This window comes from Trematosphaeria pertusa (assembly GCF_010094035.1).
Source record: "Trematosphaeria pertusa strain CBS 122368 unplaced genomic scaffold BU26scaffold_18, whole genome shotgun sequence".
In the NCBI taxonomy this organism is placed as follows: Eukaryota; Fungi; Ascomycota; class Dothideomycetes; order Pleosporales; family Trematosphaeriaceae; genus Trematosphaeria; species Trematosphaeria pertusa.
Genome location: NW_022987229.1, coordinates 547,088 through 562,894, shown reverse-complemented (window position 1 = coordinate 562,894; position 15,807 = coordinate 547,088). Strand labels below are relative to the sequence as shown.

Here is a 15,807-nt window from a genome sequence, read left to right as displayed (position 1 = left end):
ATCAACCGTAGGGCGTGGCCGATAGCGGCAGGGGGTGGGTGTTGAGTTCGGCTTAGTCATCACCCGAGCGGCTGCGGAAGACGCGAAGTTGATGCGCCGCAGCTTCCACCACCTGGGCACGGGCTCCAGCACCAGCACCAGCACTTTCCCCAATTGCGCCCTTTCACTCCGCTGTGGCGATGCATCGATAACCTGCAGACACAGAAGAGCGCCGGGCGCTGCACTCTGAACCCGCCTGCGCCATGGACGGCTCCCCCCGGTCCTCCAAAAGGAGGAAGCTCGACACCCCGGCCCGCGGTGCCTCCAGCCCGCTCAGGCACGCTTCGTCCGCGAGGAAATCTGGAAGGTTGGCCACTCGCGCCGTATCGTATACAAATGGAGAGGTGCAGGAAGCGAGGGCGTTGAGGGGCTCCAAGAGCACAACCGGCATGCGACACACCCATGGAGCGACCGAGGAGGCGGACGTTTGGGACGATATAGAAGGTGCCCTGGGCGAGAAGCCGACTACACAGCTACAGCCGTCAGCTTCAAAGCAGCGGCCGTCCACGTCCCAAAACAAGGCCGGTACCTCTAAGAGAGCTCATACAGAGGATACCACGAGCACAGGAGACATGACCGATGAGCTTCAGCCCACGACCTCTACTCCGAAGGGTCGCAACGTCAATGGCACCGTGAAACGAGACAGTGCGAGCAGATTTTCCTTTCGGTCGCTGGTGAACGGATACAGACACGGGACGGGCACGGAGCCGGATATCCAGATTGCCGCAGACGCTTCCACGCCTTCGAGAGATACGGATCAGCTTCGGCCCGCGCGTCGCCCGGGGAGGCGACAGGCGGACGACAGAACGAATGGAACTAAGTTCGCAACACCGCCGAAGGGACGAACTCGGCGGACATCGAAGCGAGGTGCACCCGAGGCAGACGACGATGAAACTGTCGCAACCCCGTGGACATCGTCGAAACGCCGTGCATCTGTTCGAGAGCGCTCAACCATTCCAGATTCTGAAGACGAGCTGGCCAACCGCAATTCGCCGAGCGCTACGATAAGCGCGAGCACAAGACGTCGGGCGCACCGAGCAGATCACATCAACAACCAGGCCGAGGAGATTGTGGTGCCATCTGATGACGAGCAGGCCGGTGTTGGCGCGTTAGAAGAGGATGACTATGGCATGGAGGTTGATGGCAACAGCGCCATGGGCAGCGTCCTTGACCCCACAGAACCGAGTCCGTTCAACAAACCTGCCTCCGCCCAGAAAACGAAGCCCGCGCTTCGGCTTCTCCACGGGCATCTGGAGCCTGGTCATGAGCGACAGCTGGAAGTGTTGAAGAGTATAATGCTGGAGCGCATCGCCGGCAAGCGTCCTGGAGCGCTGATCGGTTTGGCTGAAGAATATAAGACGGTCCACCAACTCATCGAGCACACCGTCACCGCGGGAGAAAGCAACTCGATGCTTCTCATTGGAGCTCGCGGAAGCGGCAAATCAGCACTTGTCAACAAAGTGCTCTCCGAGATATCCAAAGAGAACAGCGAAGACTACCATATAGTGCGCCTGAACGGCTTCATCCACACTGATGACAAGATTGCTCTCCGTGAGATATGGCGCCAGCTAGGAAAGGAAATGGATCTCGACGAAGAGGGCGGCGGCGTGGGGAAGAATTACGCTGATACGTTGACAACCCTCCTGGCACTGCTGTCACATCACTCTGAGCACACTGGTGAAGTGACGGATCAAGTAGCCAAAGCTGTCATCTTCATCATGGACGAATTTGACCACTTCGCCCAGCATCCTCGGCAGACGCTATTGTACAATCTCTTCGACATTGCGCAATCGCGCAAAGCTCCTATCGCCGTCCTCGGACTCACTACGCGCATCGATGTAGCTAACAGCTTGGAGAAGCGTGTGAAGAGCCGGTTTAGTCATCGATATGTGCATTTATCGCTGGCGAAAACGTTCACCGCGTTTCAGGAGACGTGTAAAGCAAATCTGCTTGTGCTGTCGGAGCAGCTCAATGTTGAGGAACGTGGGATCCTTGAAGGTGCGGTCCAGGCCACACCAGCTAAGAAAGGCAAGAAGGGTGCGAAGCAGGACCTTCTATTGCAGTGGAACGCCAACGTCAACGTAAGAGCCCATCTTCCCATCACCCCTTTTTACCCCATACTAAACTATCCCAGGCCCTCTTCGCATCCAAAACTTTCCTCACAATGCAGCTTGGCCCGCACTTCTACCGCACGAAATCCGTCCCCTCAGTCCTCAACGCGTTCCTTTTCCCCGCCGCCACTTTGTCCCCGACATTAGCACCGGAACCATCGAGTCTCCTTGCACCCCCGGACTCCAAGCTCTCCCTAATTCCCCATCTCTCCACATTGTCCCTCTCCCTCCTTATTGCCGCCGCCCGCCTCGACATCATTCACGACAGCGACACCTGCAACTTCAACATGGCCTATGACGAGTACGTTACCCTCGCCTCCAAGGCACGGATCCAGAGCGCGGCTGGCGGTTCCACCTCCAGCAGCGGCATTAGTAAAGTGTGGGGGAAGGAGGTCGCGCGCAGGGGGTGGGAGGGGCTTGTGGAACTGGGGCTTGTGATGCCCGTGGTTGGAGGCTTGACGGGCGCGTTTGGGATGTGTAGGGCGGATGTCAGTTTGGAGGAGATTGGGGGCGTGTTAGCGGGTGAGAAGAGTGTGGAGAGGGGGTTGGAGAGATGGTGTAGACAGATATAAGAAGCGGAGGTCTCGAAGGGAAAGGCGAATGGCGGGTTTGGGTGGGTATTGCATAAGGGGAGGTCGTTGCGTCTTGCATACGGCGGGAGTTCGGCACGTATTGTGCAGCATTAACATCGGTTGGGTCGTCGCATCTTGCATTGGATAGATGTTCGGCGCGTATTGCATAGCATTGGCATTGGCGAGTAGCATTACATCATCAGCGAATATGAGCATTACTGTTTATGTACAGAATCGGGCCCTTCTTTTTACACGCTTCTCCCGTTATCTTCCACTTCTTCTACAGAATTATGTACCTTTTGTCCTGCTGGGCGACACGCTCCTCGTCCATCCTACCGGCTCTGCTGCAGCTGAATCAACCCCAGTACGTAGCCCACTTGCTCTCCCCACCCAGCACGTTCACAAACTCCCTCGCCACAACCCTGCTCGTCTGCTCACTCGGATGCAGCTCATCATACCACTCATAGCTATCCTTGCTCGGCTGCTCCACGCAGTTGGTTCCGTCCAACGTGCAGCGGTTGATCCATCCCGTGACATTCAAGGGAGCTGTGCCATTGAGGTAGTCAGCCGGATGGTTCCAGATATCCGTCATCAGCGCATTGACATCGAAGTTGGCGATCTTGATCCCCGGCCAGGCGTCGGCGACGTCGGTCTCGAAGGGCGTGCGATAGCGGAAGACTTCGTTGACGGTGGTGACGGCCTCGTACATGCGCCAGCTGATTTCGGTAATGTTGGGGCCTTTGTCCGCGTAGTAGCGCGTTGCGTTTACGCCGCCGTTTTCAGGGGTGGCGTATTGCGGGAGGATCTGGAGAGGTGCGAGGTTCATGAGGACGAAGTAGCGCCCGCCATTCTTGTACAGCTTTCCTACGGTGTCGTACACGCAGTCGGTGTAGTCCTTCAGCGTCTTCCCTTTGGCCTGGCTGTCGGTAAGAAAAGCATCGTTTCCGAGATCATTGGTGCCGATCCAGATAGTGTAGGCGGTGTCGCGGGACTTGCCACTGAAGAAGGCGGTGCCGTTTGGGGACTTGTACTTGGAGTCTGCGACGAAGGCGGGAAGCTCGTAACCTGCGATGTCGGGGAAGGGTGCGTTGATGGCGGAGAAGTAGCGCGGCGTGACTTGGTTGGAGCAGACGGCGCCGCTGACGGCATAGTTGTAGAGGGATGTCTTGGAGTAGATGGAAGCGTAGCGGGCCCAGGATAAGCCACCGCTGGCGGTTTTTAGGCCCACTGGCTGGTCCCATCCAACGGGAGGCGCGGATCCGTCGTGGTTGATGAAGTAACCTAGCCTGTTTTCATCCGTGTAGCTGTCTCCAAATGCAACCAAGGTCTTGAAGTCTTTGGCTTGCCAGCCTTGAGGGCGCGCGAGGCCGCCGGCAAAAGCCAGGTTCAGGGCGAGCAACGAGGTGCGCATGCTGGGTGCTTCCAAGTGGGGCAGAGAAGGTCTTCTGGTCTTCTCAGAGCTATCAACCACAGAGGTAACTGCCAAGATTTGCTAAGAGACCTGATCAAGGCACAATTGCTTCTAGAAAAGGTGCCTTGCGTTGGAGGAGCCAAGAAGGAGTGTTGAAGACCAGGCTCGCGGTAACCCATGAGGGGCCGTCCCTGTATTATACCCATAGTGGCGCGAATAAAATCCGTCCGTCGGAAGATTAATGTCTCCTCTCCGCCGAAATCCTGCCCTAATAAAGTATATTGAGGTCGGGATACTGCAGAAGCATCGGCGGAAGAGGGGTTTACCCGGTAGAAGCGCGTTGAAGCTCGTCGGCTGCGGGAGCTTAGCGCAATCCAGCGTCTGATCGACATAGGGATCAGGCTAAAAAGGCATGAATGCTAGACACTTCAGCATACTGCTCTTGGAGAAAGAAGAGAGTATAGATGCAAGAATCTCATCGGCATCAAGTAGCTTGGCTTTGTGCTGCTCCGTACGGTCGACTTTCTCCGCGAAGGGAACCTGTGCCAGCAGAGAGATAGCGAAGGATGCACTCACGGTCTCCATGCTGCCAAATTAAGCGACGGCAAATCTAGATTACATATGCAGCTACAACACCTTTCCGAGCACGAGCACGAGCACGGTCTCGATCGGGACGCAGGTCGACCGTTGGAGAGATCGGTCCGGGGCCTAATCGTGGAGGACGGTGCCCGTGCATAGCCCTTTGTCCACGCGACACCGGGCCCCCTTTCTCCAATCAGGGCTTAGCGTGTACAACGACACCTCTGGCTGGGCATGGTACGATGGTCGAGATGAACAGATGCTGAGGGAGTGGTGTGCTGTTATATGTCTATGGCGGCCCAAAGTGCGCCCAGGCTGCCAGGCCGCCATCACACATCGTTGGCGTGGCCCGAGGGATCCATGATCCATGGATGGCCGCCACTCACGTGCGTAGTGCTGTATGCACTCTCTCGGCTGCACCCGATTCCCCGATGCACGCTCTTCTAGGGATAGCTCTACGCGTTGCTCGGTCGGATCGTCTCGGCTTGTGGGGCTCTTTATCCCCGTCCGTGTCTGGTTTCATGCGCCTTGGGCCGCTTTCGATGATAGTCGTCTACTGCTAACGGCGTCTGGAAAGGGCGTGGGTGCGTCGTCGAGCTTCGATATCACGTTGGGCTCGGCCTCTCACCACTCTCGCGCCTTCGACCGACTCTTCACAGCGGCCGGGAAGGGGAAGGCTGAACACACGAGAGGCCGGGAACAAGACACGCTTGCGTCCCGTAGACAGAGACAGCGTATCCTGCGGCATGGCGGTTGGGTTTTGGCGACGCGCTACAGCTCCCACGTCGTCGCGCTGGTGACTCGCTTCCAGTCTGTCGGGCGGAGGCTTGCACGCTCGAGTCTTGTTGGCTGACTGCCAATCAGGGAGGCGGATGCCGTCCCCTGTGCACAATTAAATGCATGTCTGAGGCGCTGTCGATGTGCCCTCGGTCTTGCGCGTTGACGTAGCGTCTCCAGCTGCCCTCGGAGCCCTGAACTAGTGTCAGACATCAGGCCTTTTCTCTAGCCCACCCACCTGAGCCTGTCGTCCATCGCCGGCCGTCGGCACTGGCTTCGTCTCTGTTCTTTCTGCTCGACTGTTTCTCGACCGTCGTGGGCGAGGCGGCCGCGGTGCTGTGCCGTGCTGTCGGGTGAATGCCAATCACAGCTCCGCATGGAAGCGCCCATATTGACACCTTCCCTTTCGACCGTCCTAGAGGCGGCCGCCACGATAGCCTTCGCCGGCCCATCGCACTCACGGCACACGTTCTGCTTCACTGCGTCAGTCCCGAAGAGCGGCTGGCCTGCAGGACGGCGGTGCCCAGGTGTTGAGCTTTGGGCGTCGAGGGGGTTGGTTCGGGCATCCATCGCGCCTTCCCCTTTCCCAGAAATTGCACACGGATGACGACACTGCAACTCAAAGCGCCATCACGTACGAGGCGAGACGGGACCCAGCACTCCCCCGTGGCTCTCTCGACTCTCAGGCTGTGAAACCCACCGGCAGAGCCGCCCATGCCCGCAACACTCGCCATAGACACTGCGCCAGCCTTCGGGCATTCTCGTGGGCCGACTTCCATGCGCCGCCCAGGCCCGACGCAAACCATCTCCGACCTTGAACCGTCGACGCCGACTGTCTGGCTGTGAGGAACGCTGGCCCATTGGAGACGAGTCATAGCAAGGAGAGGGAAGTCAAGTTCTACTATTGCGGCCGCTGCGGACGCCGGATATCAATGAGCGCTCAAGCTACGCAACACGATGCTCCCGACAGCGGGAGCGCAAGCGAAAGAGGTGGCTATGTTGAAGACGATGGCTCGCCGACACGGTCGGTTCGCGGCCTCGTCGACCCGCGGGAGCATCCTCCTATTCAGCCGAACGTCTCGCGGTCTTACCCGCGCCGACGGCCCCAAGCGATGTAGCTGCACTCTGGTCAGTCTTTTTCACCCCTTCCGGCATGCCCTTCACTCACACAGGAATGTAGAGCCGCAGACTTGTGTCTTGAATCTCGGACCTTGCCGCGTTCGTCAGTGCCTCCACTTGAGCCGCAGTCCAGCCCAGTCGTTCCGTAAACGGCCAGATAGCAAGGGAGTCGAGGAGCTCTCCTATCATTCCCGCGTTGTCTCGCCCGATATTGGCTTTGGCTGCATCTGTGGACAACGTTAGCAGGCATCCCTGTACAGGAAAGAAGCAGCAGCAAGAGGACCGCGCGCGAGAAGCATAGCCACGCCACGACCGCTATACCGGGGAATGCTTCGGCGACGTTGAACCCGACACTTGAGTGTCCTTGAGCACGAGATCCCCGTGTGTGAAACACGTGAAGAGAGGGCCGTTACCTGGATCCCATCCTCCAATGGGGACGTGCATGATTGTTCCTCCCACGTCCCGCAGTCCAGCCTCCGTCATGAGCTGCTGCAACCTTTGCCCGATCCGCGGGTCACGATTTGATCGCTCCATGGCGCTTACATATGCCTCCCACCACCTCCTTAAGGCCGACTGGCTTGACAGGCGGCCACTGTCGGACTGGATATTCGCGTAGTACTCCATCATCTGCAGCCAGCCGTTCGGCCTTAGAAGCACCTTGATATCCCGGACGTAGGATCCCCACCTACTGGTCTTGATTCCCTGTCCGACGAATCTGGAGTGGACAAGGTCATATGCGCTTCGTTCGAACACTTCTGGGTCGTTGAGTCTGTCGTTCAGATTGTAGCCGAAGAGGGAGAGATTTTCCGGTTGGTCTGCGATGAGGATCGGGTAGATGTCGATGCCGGTCACCTTTCCTCGGTCAGTTTCTTAGGCAACGCTCCGTGCCATGGATTCCCATGTCGGGGCTGGTGCTGGGCCAACTCCATGGCAAGTCTCTCGAATCAGCGAATACGCACCTCACAATCTTCATACTCCTCGGCGACCTGGACCACCCAGTCACCTCGTCCATAGCCACAGTCTAGAATCCTCCGTGGGTTACTGATGGGGGCAAAGAACAGTCTTTCCCCGCAAAACCTGTACAGGACGTCGTGTTGAGCCGTCAGTCGATCTTCTTCACGCTTCGCACAGTCAGTAGATTGCACCTAGCTCAGCAGCTCGAGGATGCACTATGGGAGCCCGGCACTGAGACGTACCTCGTCCACCGGTACACAGTATATCTTCCTGTCGACCGACAGCTTCTGGAAATCGCGCTCATGGATGATTACCCTGCGCAACTCTTCGGGTATGTTCGACATGGTCGACTGAATGAGCCAGACCTGCTATACACCGATGGCACCACGCGACAGTCCCAGTGGACGAACAGGCTTCTGCGAAAAGCTTCACTGGAAGGCCTGCCAAGGCTCTACGCTTGATTGGATGGCGATTAATTCCCTGTACGTCAGCGAGTGTCTTAGTACGATTGCCCGTGGACGAGTGCTCACCTCTCAGTCCGTTATTGAAGATGTCACGGTTGTTTAGGTATGGAATGGGCCGGCCTAACCAGATTGCGAGTGTGCTCCTTTAAGCAGGCTTACAGGAACAGGACGTGGACGAATACGACTCCAAGGTCTTTTCGCCGCGATAGACTCGGCTCGATAGCCTGAAACATGTCGCGACGTGCTGCAGAAAGCCAATTAAAGGCTCGGCAAAAGAGCGCTGCTTGAGACTACCCCAAGTTGAACGGACAGCAGGTCCCACCTGACTTGCGTGACAGGGAGGGTTGGATGCTTTAGAGCGCAGACTGAGATTGCCTTGGGTAGAGCACGCCCCTCACTGGGTGCTTCCGGAGGGTGACGAGGTGCGGTGAATGAGTTGGCCGCTCAGCCGCGATAGATCCTGGAAACGGCGGCAAGAGGCAATTCGAAGCACTAACGTCAGTGGCCGAGGACACTCACTGCCCGGATCCGAAGCAGAAGCTCCGGTGCTTAGGAGATTTTGCCTCCTGGGAGCCCACATCGGGACCAATCGTCCAGGAATAGCCGAGCCTGCCCTTCGACGATGGCACACAAAAACGGCTTGATTGGGAAGCTAGTGGGTACAGGCTAAGGCTCTGCATCCATCACGGCAACCAGCATGCATGCTGCAGACGGTCTGCTACGAAAGACGCGGCGACGCACGCATATTTTGCCCTCGGATAATGTTCATGACGCCCAATGCGCGATCAAGAGCAGGAGGCCAATATTTGGGCGTCTGGGTCGCTCACCAGCCCGAGGCCATCAGTCTTGGAGGGATTTCGTCCGGCATCGCAGGTGAACATTGTCACGTCACTCACCCAGTCTACTGACTGGACGGCTTGGAGATGCATCACGGGAACAATACCAGACGCCACGGCCGCCAGGACCGATAAGGCTCCTGTCAAACTATGATACCGCTGACATGGCCTTGGAACAGGCGGGTACTAACAGTCACCGAAACGACGGCCTGCGACCTGGGGTCAGTTTCCGGTGCCGCCCAATGGACGCCACGTTCACGAAAAACGAGGGGCCAGAAAAAGCGGCAGCGGCAGCGAGACATGCCTCACCGTCGGGCGGGCTGGGACTCCTCGCTTATTGCCGTAGACGTGGAGCGGCTTTTGGGTGCTGGATGCGGAGAGCAGTGTGCGTACAACCGATTTGGACTTGCAGCGCGGCGTCGAATCCTAGCTGCCGGAAGCTGCGCTGTCATTCTTGCGTGCTGTGCCTAGACGGTTAGATGGAGAGGCCATGGAGGTTCCGAATCCTGATGAGGGGCGTTTCAGGGAACGATCAGGCTGCGGCCCTTAGCACCGATTGAGACTAGGATAGGCGATGGTGTCTCTATCGTCTGCGGCGCGCTGGGCGATAATTCCTGGGACACGACATGCGCTGTCGACCCCATGCAGTCTGACGGACGCAAGCAGAGTCACCATCGTCGATGCGCCCGGGAGGAGAGGCACCTTCGTCGTTCCATCCCGTCGTCCAGAAGCCGCTTCCATCTAACCCGGTGGATTCGCTCCACATGCAGCTATCCGTCTTTCGCACCTGCAGGTCATGCAGAGAAGTTTCCACAAGGGACGTACAGGTCGGAGCCACGCATCCTCAGCCATCCCTGCTTTGCTCCGCCTCTGTGTGCCGATGTTCTCGGGCATCCCAAGCTGACGAAGACGGGCGCGGGCATACAGCACTCGTGGCGTTGCACCACGCCCCCCTCCGGAAGCGGACGGCCCAATAGAGGCTTTGGAAATGCCGCTTTGAACAAGCTTTTCTTGCATGCATTTGAGAGGTCTCACAGACACGTTTCTCCACCTTGCTGCTTCATTTTCGTACGACAATTGCAGTCTATCGGCGACCATCCCGACCATGTCTCACGCACGAATGAACCTCGGAATTGTTTCCCCCCAAGTATTCTTCCTTGCCTCCCATTGGGAGTCACGTCCTCTCTAGCTGAAATAAGGTACACACCAGATCTCTCTCAAGATACGTCTAACGTTCGGAGCTGGGGGCTTCTTTGCAGGCCATAGCCGGCCACCAGAAGAGATTGCGGCATGTTCGGTGGCTGTGGGTACTGGCTACACCCGCTGCTTCCCCGCTCAAGGCATTATCGCTGTACATGACTTTTGTGTTACGTTCAGGGTACATGCCTGCATGCAGTGCTGATGGCCTTCGAGAACTATACCTTGCGCGCGGGGACGGGAAAGTCAGTTCCTTAAAGTGGTGGACTCTATAAGTCGAACTTCCACGCTCACTGTCAAGCACCGGGGCGCATATGCAGGCCCTAGCTCTCTCTCGCCGATCAGACCTATCGGGCAACTCTGGTCCCGTCTTCGTCGACATGCAGCAGCAAGCTTAGACTTCTCAGCGCCTCATTTCTCAGTCTCCCAACGGGACCTCTAGCTTAAGGTTGGTTGATTGGAGGGTTATAGCCCAATGGAAGTTGGGCTTGATATTGGGACGGCTCGCCAGTTAGTTGCCTTTGCCTGTTTTGTTGGTTCAGATGGCAAGAACATCGGTGAGCGGAAGCGTATGCCGGTTCTCTCGCACTGAGCTGACGAAGCAGTCTCGTGTCGTAAAGGGGGATGCATGAAATGTTCTCGGTGGAGATTAGGTCTGCAACTCAATTTCGCAACTCCAGTGCTTTCCACGACGCAATCTCATGATGTAGTGCGCACTCTTCCCTAGGACTCCTACCGTCTCTTCCGATGCAAGGTGGGTTGCGGATATAGGATATCCTGGCTCCAATGAGCTGACTATACTCGTAGCGTATCAGCATTGAGGCTATCACTGCTCATCCGGGGCTTTCGGTTCTGCTTTCCACAACACCTTCGTGCCGGTATGGTTCAATCAAAACCTATGCTGGATCTTCCCCGTGGCTGGACATCACATGCGCCGATGCAACTGTTGCATCGGCAGTATTCTCAAGAGAAGCCAGTCACAGCGGACGGCCGATGGCACCGTACACGCTGGTGTTGGCTTCGCCTGGGGAGCCTCGGTCATAGTATCAACTCCGAAGCGCTCGCGTTCGGATCCTGCTCCAATCGCCTCGTCCGTAGTCCGAGAGGTCGCTTCCAGACTGTTGGTCGCAGAGCCCAAATCGCTGGGTGCTGGAGTTCGGGCGAACAGGCTGTTGCCCTTCGTGTGTCACACCATGCTGTCAAATGCCGGGACAGCAGGCGTGATTCCACATGCCCGGCGCTCCCCCACTCAGCATACATGGTGCATTTGGACATGCCACGCGCAAGCAAGCGGCACCTCATCTTGCGCTTCCGAGCATCCAGGCTTCCCATAGTTGTTGTTTGATGTAGCTGGCCCAACTCGCACAAATAGGGGGTATGGTTTCGTTTCTCGGTACAGTCGTTGCGATGCCTCCGCAGGATTTTGTCAGATCACTCCGTCTCTGGCCAGGGATGCGATGCTGGGAGTTGTAAAGCCCAACGCCACCGCACAACCATTGCTGCACAGGTAGGTCTTCGTGGTGTGCATGGGGATAAACCTTGGTTGTGCAGTTGGCTGCTCGTCATCATCGAATCGCAGCGGGCAGTGACTCGAGCGGCATTGGCGAGGGAGAGGAAGACGCCGGTGTGAAGGACGGCCAGGAACGAATGCGTCGATGAGCGAGGCTTAAAGGGGATCTACACCGATCACAGTAAGTCAACTTCCACTGCACAAGACTCACCAGCCATAGGACGCCTGCAGAGAGGTGTGGGGATGCGACAGAGCAGGAGGGGATGAGGTTCCCATTGCGTCCAGGTGAGATGTGGGCTTCCCGTCGCGTCTAACACGGAACGGTCCAAGTGCTCAAGCCTCATCTTTGGCGAGTTGGTTCGATGACACACAGGATGGCGCTTCAGATGGTCCAACATGCAGCAGAAATACATTGGTTTAGTGCGGCTTGGAGGTCCTGCCCCTAACACAGCGGACGAAGCCTCACCGCGTCTTCTGATTTAGCCACACTTGGGATTGCACCGCAGAGGCTGCGTGTGTACACCTACACAGTGGAATACATATGGACATGGGTCGCCCAGTGCACGTGGTATTGGTACTTCAGGGCTCCAAGGCTGCCCCACATTCTTCAGCTTGAGAGCCGCACAGCTCCCGGCTTGTGAAAGCGAGCTGATGTCACACTTCAGATGCGAAAAGCGGGTTGGTATGAAAGGCCCTTTTCATGTGAAGACGGTGTCACGTGTGGCACCCCACAGTCTGGGCCCCGAGCTGGCCGCTGGACGAACAACCTCGGCAAGTCGTCATCGAGGACCTCGTTCCGCTCGGTCCTTTCAGAAGACAGCAACAAAACAGCGACTCCGCAGCGCCCACCACTGCGCCTTCTCTTCTCCTCGTTGAAGATTCTCACCTCTGCCATTCCGCACTTTCCTTCTCCACTTGCATACCCCGGATTGAGGAGCCAGAAACAAGCCAGGACAACTGCCGTTACGGTCCACATTCCTCCACCTCTGTAGAAGACTTGCGCATTCTGTAACTGCCACATATTCAGACACACCATGGCTCCCCCGGAGCTGCGATATGACGGCCAGACGGTCGTGGTGACGGGTGCTGGCGGCGGTCTCGGACGGGAGTACGCCGTCTTCTTCGGCAGTCGCGGCGCGAACGTGGTTGTGAATGACCTCGGTGGGAGCTTCAAAGGCGAGGGCAAGGGCTCGCAGGTACGCTTACTACTTTCCCATGTTCCGTCCGCAAGCCCAATCGTCGCTCAACGAGCCATGGCTAACAAGACGCAAAGGCCGCCGACAAAGTCGTCAGCGAGATCCGCGCCGCGGGCGGCAAGGCCGTCGCCAACTACGACTCGGTCGAGAACGGAGAGGCCATCATCAAGACGGCCATCGACAGCTTCGGCCGCATCGACGTGCTCATCAACAATGCCGGCATTCTGCGCGATATCAGCTTCAAGAACATGAAGCAGCAGGACTGGGATTTGATTTACAAGGTCCACGTCAAGGGGGCATACAAGTGCGCGCGGGCGGCGTGGCCGTACTTTCGGAAGCAGAAGTATGGACGTCTGATTAGCACCGCGTCCGCTGCAGGTCTGTTTGGCTCGTTTGGGCAGACAAACTACTCTGGTATGCAATCAGACATCTTGCAGGAGACGTGCAATTGCTGACTGTCGCAGCGGCCAAACTCGCCCTTGTCGGCTTCACGGAAACGCTCGCAAAGGAGGGTTTCAAATACAACATCCTCTGCAATGTCATCGCTCCTATCGCCGCCAGCCGCATGACCGAGACCGTTATGCCGCCCGACGTCCTCGACAAACTGAGGCCTGAGTGGGTCGTGCCGCTCGTCGCCGTCCTGACCCACAAATCCTCCACCGAAACCGGCTCGATATATGAGGCAGGAGCGGGACACATTGCTAAGCTGCGGTGGGAGCGGACCAAGGGAGCGCTCCTGAAGCCGGATGACTCTCTCACGCCGGGCGCCATCGCGGCGAAGTGGAAGGATGTCGTCAACTTCTCCCAGTGCGAGCATCCCCAGGGTCCTGCGAATGCCATGGAGCTTCTGGAGGCTGCTACCGCGTTGCCCGCAAGCCCTCGAGCACACCAGCCTGACTTCACGGGCAAGGTCGTCCTGGTCACGGGTGGAGGTTCTGGGTAAGTCGCGAAGCTGCTTAATTCCGTCTTTTATTCTGACTCCTCTAGTCTCGGCCGCGCATACTCCCTGCAGTTTGCCAAGCTGGGCGCAAAGGTCGTTGTCAACGACCTCGTGAACCCAGATCCCGTCGTCCAGGAAATCCAGAAGCTCGGCGGCCAGGCTGTTGGGAACAAGGCCAATGTGGTCGACGGCGAGGCAGTAGTCAAGGGCGCCATTGATGCCTATGGCCGCATTGACGTCCTCATCAACAATGCCGGTATCCTCCGCGACAAGGCCTTCGCCAACATGACCGACGAGCAGTGGGATATCATCCACCAGGTGCATCTCTTCGGCACCTACGCATGCAGCAAGGCCGCTTGGCCCTACATGCTAAAGCAGAAATATGGCCGTATTGTCAATACCACCTCTACCAGCGGTATCTATGGCAACTTTGGCCAGGCTAACTACGCCTCGGCTAAGTGCGGTATCCTTGGATTCTCCAAGTCGCTCGCGCTCGAGGGCAAGAAGAACAACATCTTCGTCAACACGATTGCTCCAAATGCTGGCACTCAGATGACCCGCACCATCATGCCGGAAGAGATGGTTCAGGCGCTGAAGCCGGACTATGTCGCTCCTCTTGTCGTGCTTTTGTGCTCTGATAAGGCACCGGAGCCGACTGGTGGATTGTATGAGTGCGGTATGGGCTGGTTTGCTGCTACCCGATGGCAGCGGACAGGTGGTCATGGCTTCCCGGTCGACGTCAAACTCACTCCAGAGGCTGTGTTGGAGCAGTGGGAGAAGATCAACAATTTCGACGATGGCCGCGCCGACCACCCGTACGACAACGCAAGCGGTCTGAAGAGTATCATGGCCAATATGGAGAACACTGCCAAGGGCAAGAAGGAGAAGAAGGGCAACGATGAAGTCCTCAAAGCTATTGAGGAGGCGAAGTCGGCTAAGGCAGAGGGCACACCGTTCGAATATGACGAGAAGGATGTTATACTTTACAGTAAGTGCTATCACCTCACCAGCTACATGAGAATGGGAGACTGACAGGACCCAGACCTTGGCATCGGTGCCAAACGCACCGACCTCCCCTTCGTGTACGAAAACCACGACAACTTCCAAGTCATCCCCACCTTTGGTGTCATCCCGCCCTTCAACGCGCAAGCCCCATTCTCCATGGCCGACATCGTCCCCAACTTCTCGCCCATGATGCTGCTGCACGGTGAACAGTACCTCGAGATCCGGAAATTCCCTATCCCTACCGAGGCCAAGCTCGTCTCGTACCCCAAGCTGATCGAGGTTGTCGATAAGGGCGCCGCTGGTATCATTGTAACAGGAACAACGACCAAGGATGCGAACACAGGCGAGGATATATTCTATAATGAGGCCACGGTGTTTATCAGGGGATCTGGCGGCTTTGGCGGGCCTAGCAAAGGCACCGACCGTGGCGCCGCGACCGCAGTCCACAAACCCCCGCAGCGCAACCCCGACGCTGTGATTGAAGAGAAAACAATCGAGGAACAAGCCGCCATATACCGCCTCTCCGGCGACCGCAACCCTCTCCACATCGACCCCGAATTCTCCAAGGTCGGCGGCTTCAAAGTGCCCATCCTGCACGGTCTGTGCTTCTTTGGCATCAGCGGCAAACACGTGCTGCAGAAGTTCGGCGCGTTTAAGAATATTAAGGTAAGGTTTGCGGGGACGGTCCTGCCGGGGCAGACGCTCAGAACGGAGATGTGGAAGGTCAACAACACGGTGGTTTTCCAGACTAAAGTCGTGGAGACGGGCAAGCTGTGCATTTCGGGCGCTGGCGCGGAACTGATGGGCGGCGCGAGCAAGTTGTAGCCGTGTAAGGGCGCGGAAGGAAGAAAAGACATGGGCGAGCTTGATGTGTATGTGGAGTTGAGCGGTTTATTTTTTTTTTGTAGATACATTTGTATGGATAAATCTACCTTTCCTTTTCATAACTAACTAGATGGTGCAGCATGCTTCGTGCTTGAAGTCAGGTCCAATTGCGCGCTTGTAGGCTAGTGAAGTATTTCAGCCTTGCTGAGTCCTCTCTTCTGCTTGACATGCTCCGGGGAGTCGTGGGATGCTTAAGCTCACTCACCTCCATG

The 15,807-nt window shown here is 57.2% G+C and overlaps 5 protein-coding genes across 5 annotated transcripts; 3 read left to right on the top strand and 2 right to left on the bottom strand.

The window, feature by feature from the left end:
* Positions 1-119: 119 nt before the first annotated feature.
* Positions 120-2,943, top strand: BU26DRAFT_609749 (uncharacterized protein). Its single transcript, XM_033835943.1, has 2 exons — positions 120-2,120; positions 2,174-2,943. Exons 1-2 carry the CDS (start codon positions 243-245, stop codon positions 2,720-2,722), a joined length of 2,427 nt encoding a protein of 808 aa, XP_033678052.1. The 5' UTR covers positions 120-242; the 3' UTR covers positions 2,723-2,943.
* Positions 2,944-2,955: 12 nt separating this feature from the next.
* BU26DRAFT_125295 (carbohydrate esterase family 16 protein) lies at positions 2,956-4,623 on the bottom strand. Its single transcript, XM_033819567.1, has one exon. It carries the CDS (start codon positions 4,131-4,133, stop codon positions 3,078-3,080), a length of 1,056 nt encoding a protein of 351 aa, XP_033678051.1. The 5' UTR covers positions 4,134-4,623; the 3' UTR covers positions 2,956-3,077.
* Positions 4,624-6,576: 1,953 nt separating this feature from the next.
* Positions 6,577-7,906, bottom strand: BU26DRAFT_570450 (S-adenosyl-L-methionine-dependent methyltransferase; the record flags this gene model as incomplete). Its single annotated transcript, XM_033834009.1, has 5 exons — positions 6,577-6,607; positions 6,658-6,835; positions 7,022-7,460; positions 7,568-7,729; positions 7,805-7,906. 5 exons carry the CDS (start codon positions 7,904-7,906, stop codon positions 6,577-6,579), a joined length of 912 nt encoding a protein of 303 aa, XP_033678050.1.
* A 2,561-nt stretch (positions 7,907-10,467) lies between these two features.
* On the top strand, positions 10,468-11,575 carry BU26DRAFT_125374 (uncharacterized protein). Its single transcript, XM_033819568.1, has 2 exons — positions 10,468-10,813; positions 10,875-11,575. The coding sequence occupies exons 1-2, from the start codon at positions 10,807-10,809 to the stop codon at positions 11,402-11,404; spliced, it is 537 nt and encodes a 178-aa protein (XP_033678049.1). The 5' UTR covers positions 10,468-10,806; the 3' UTR covers positions 11,405-11,575.
* Positions 11,576-12,293: 718 nt separating this feature from the next.
* On the top strand, positions 12,294-15,659 carry BU26DRAFT_125271 (NAD(P)-binding protein). The gene is made up of 5 exons (XM_033819566.1): positions 12,294-12,765; positions 12,843-13,179; positions 13,230-13,704; positions 13,753-14,693; positions 14,748-15,659. Exons 1-5 carry the CDS (start codon positions 12,604-12,606, stop codon positions 15,533-15,535), a joined length of 2,703 nt encoding a protein of 900 aa, XP_033678048.1. The 5' UTR covers positions 12,294-12,603; the 3' UTR covers positions 15,536-15,659.
* The last annotated feature ends 148 nt before the right edge of the window (positions 15,660-15,807 follow it).

What these genes read in the sequence shown, in the direction of transcription:
- BU26DRAFT_609749 (XM_033835943.1), top strand. Translation starts at nt 243, where the DNA reads ATGGACGGCTCCCCCCGGTCCTCCAAAAGGAGGAAGCTCGACACCCCG. An exon ending in AGTGGAACGCCAACGTCAAC is followed by an intron (nt 2,121 to 2,173) that starts GTAAGAGCCCAT and finishes AAACTATCCCAG; the next exon opens with GCCCTCTTCGCATCCAAAAC.
- BU26DRAFT_125295 (XM_033819567.1), bottom strand. Translation starts at nt 4,133, where the DNA reads ATGCGCACCTCGTTGCTCGCCCTGAACCTGGCTTTTGCCGGCGGCCTC.
- BU26DRAFT_125271 (XM_033819566.1), top strand. Translation starts at nt 12,604, where the DNA reads ATGGCTCCCCCGGAGCTGCGATATGACGGCCAGACGGTCGTGGTGACG. An exon ending in GCGAGGGCAAGGGCTCGCAG is followed by an intron (nt 12,766 to 12,842) that starts GTACGCTTACTA and finishes CAAGACGCAAAG; the next exon opens with GCCGCCGACAAAGTCGTCAG. An exon ending in GAAGGATGTTATACTTTACA is followed by an intron (nt 14,694 to 14,747) that starts GTAAGTGCTATC and finishes GACAGGACCCAG; the next exon opens with ACCTTGGCATCGGTGCCAAA.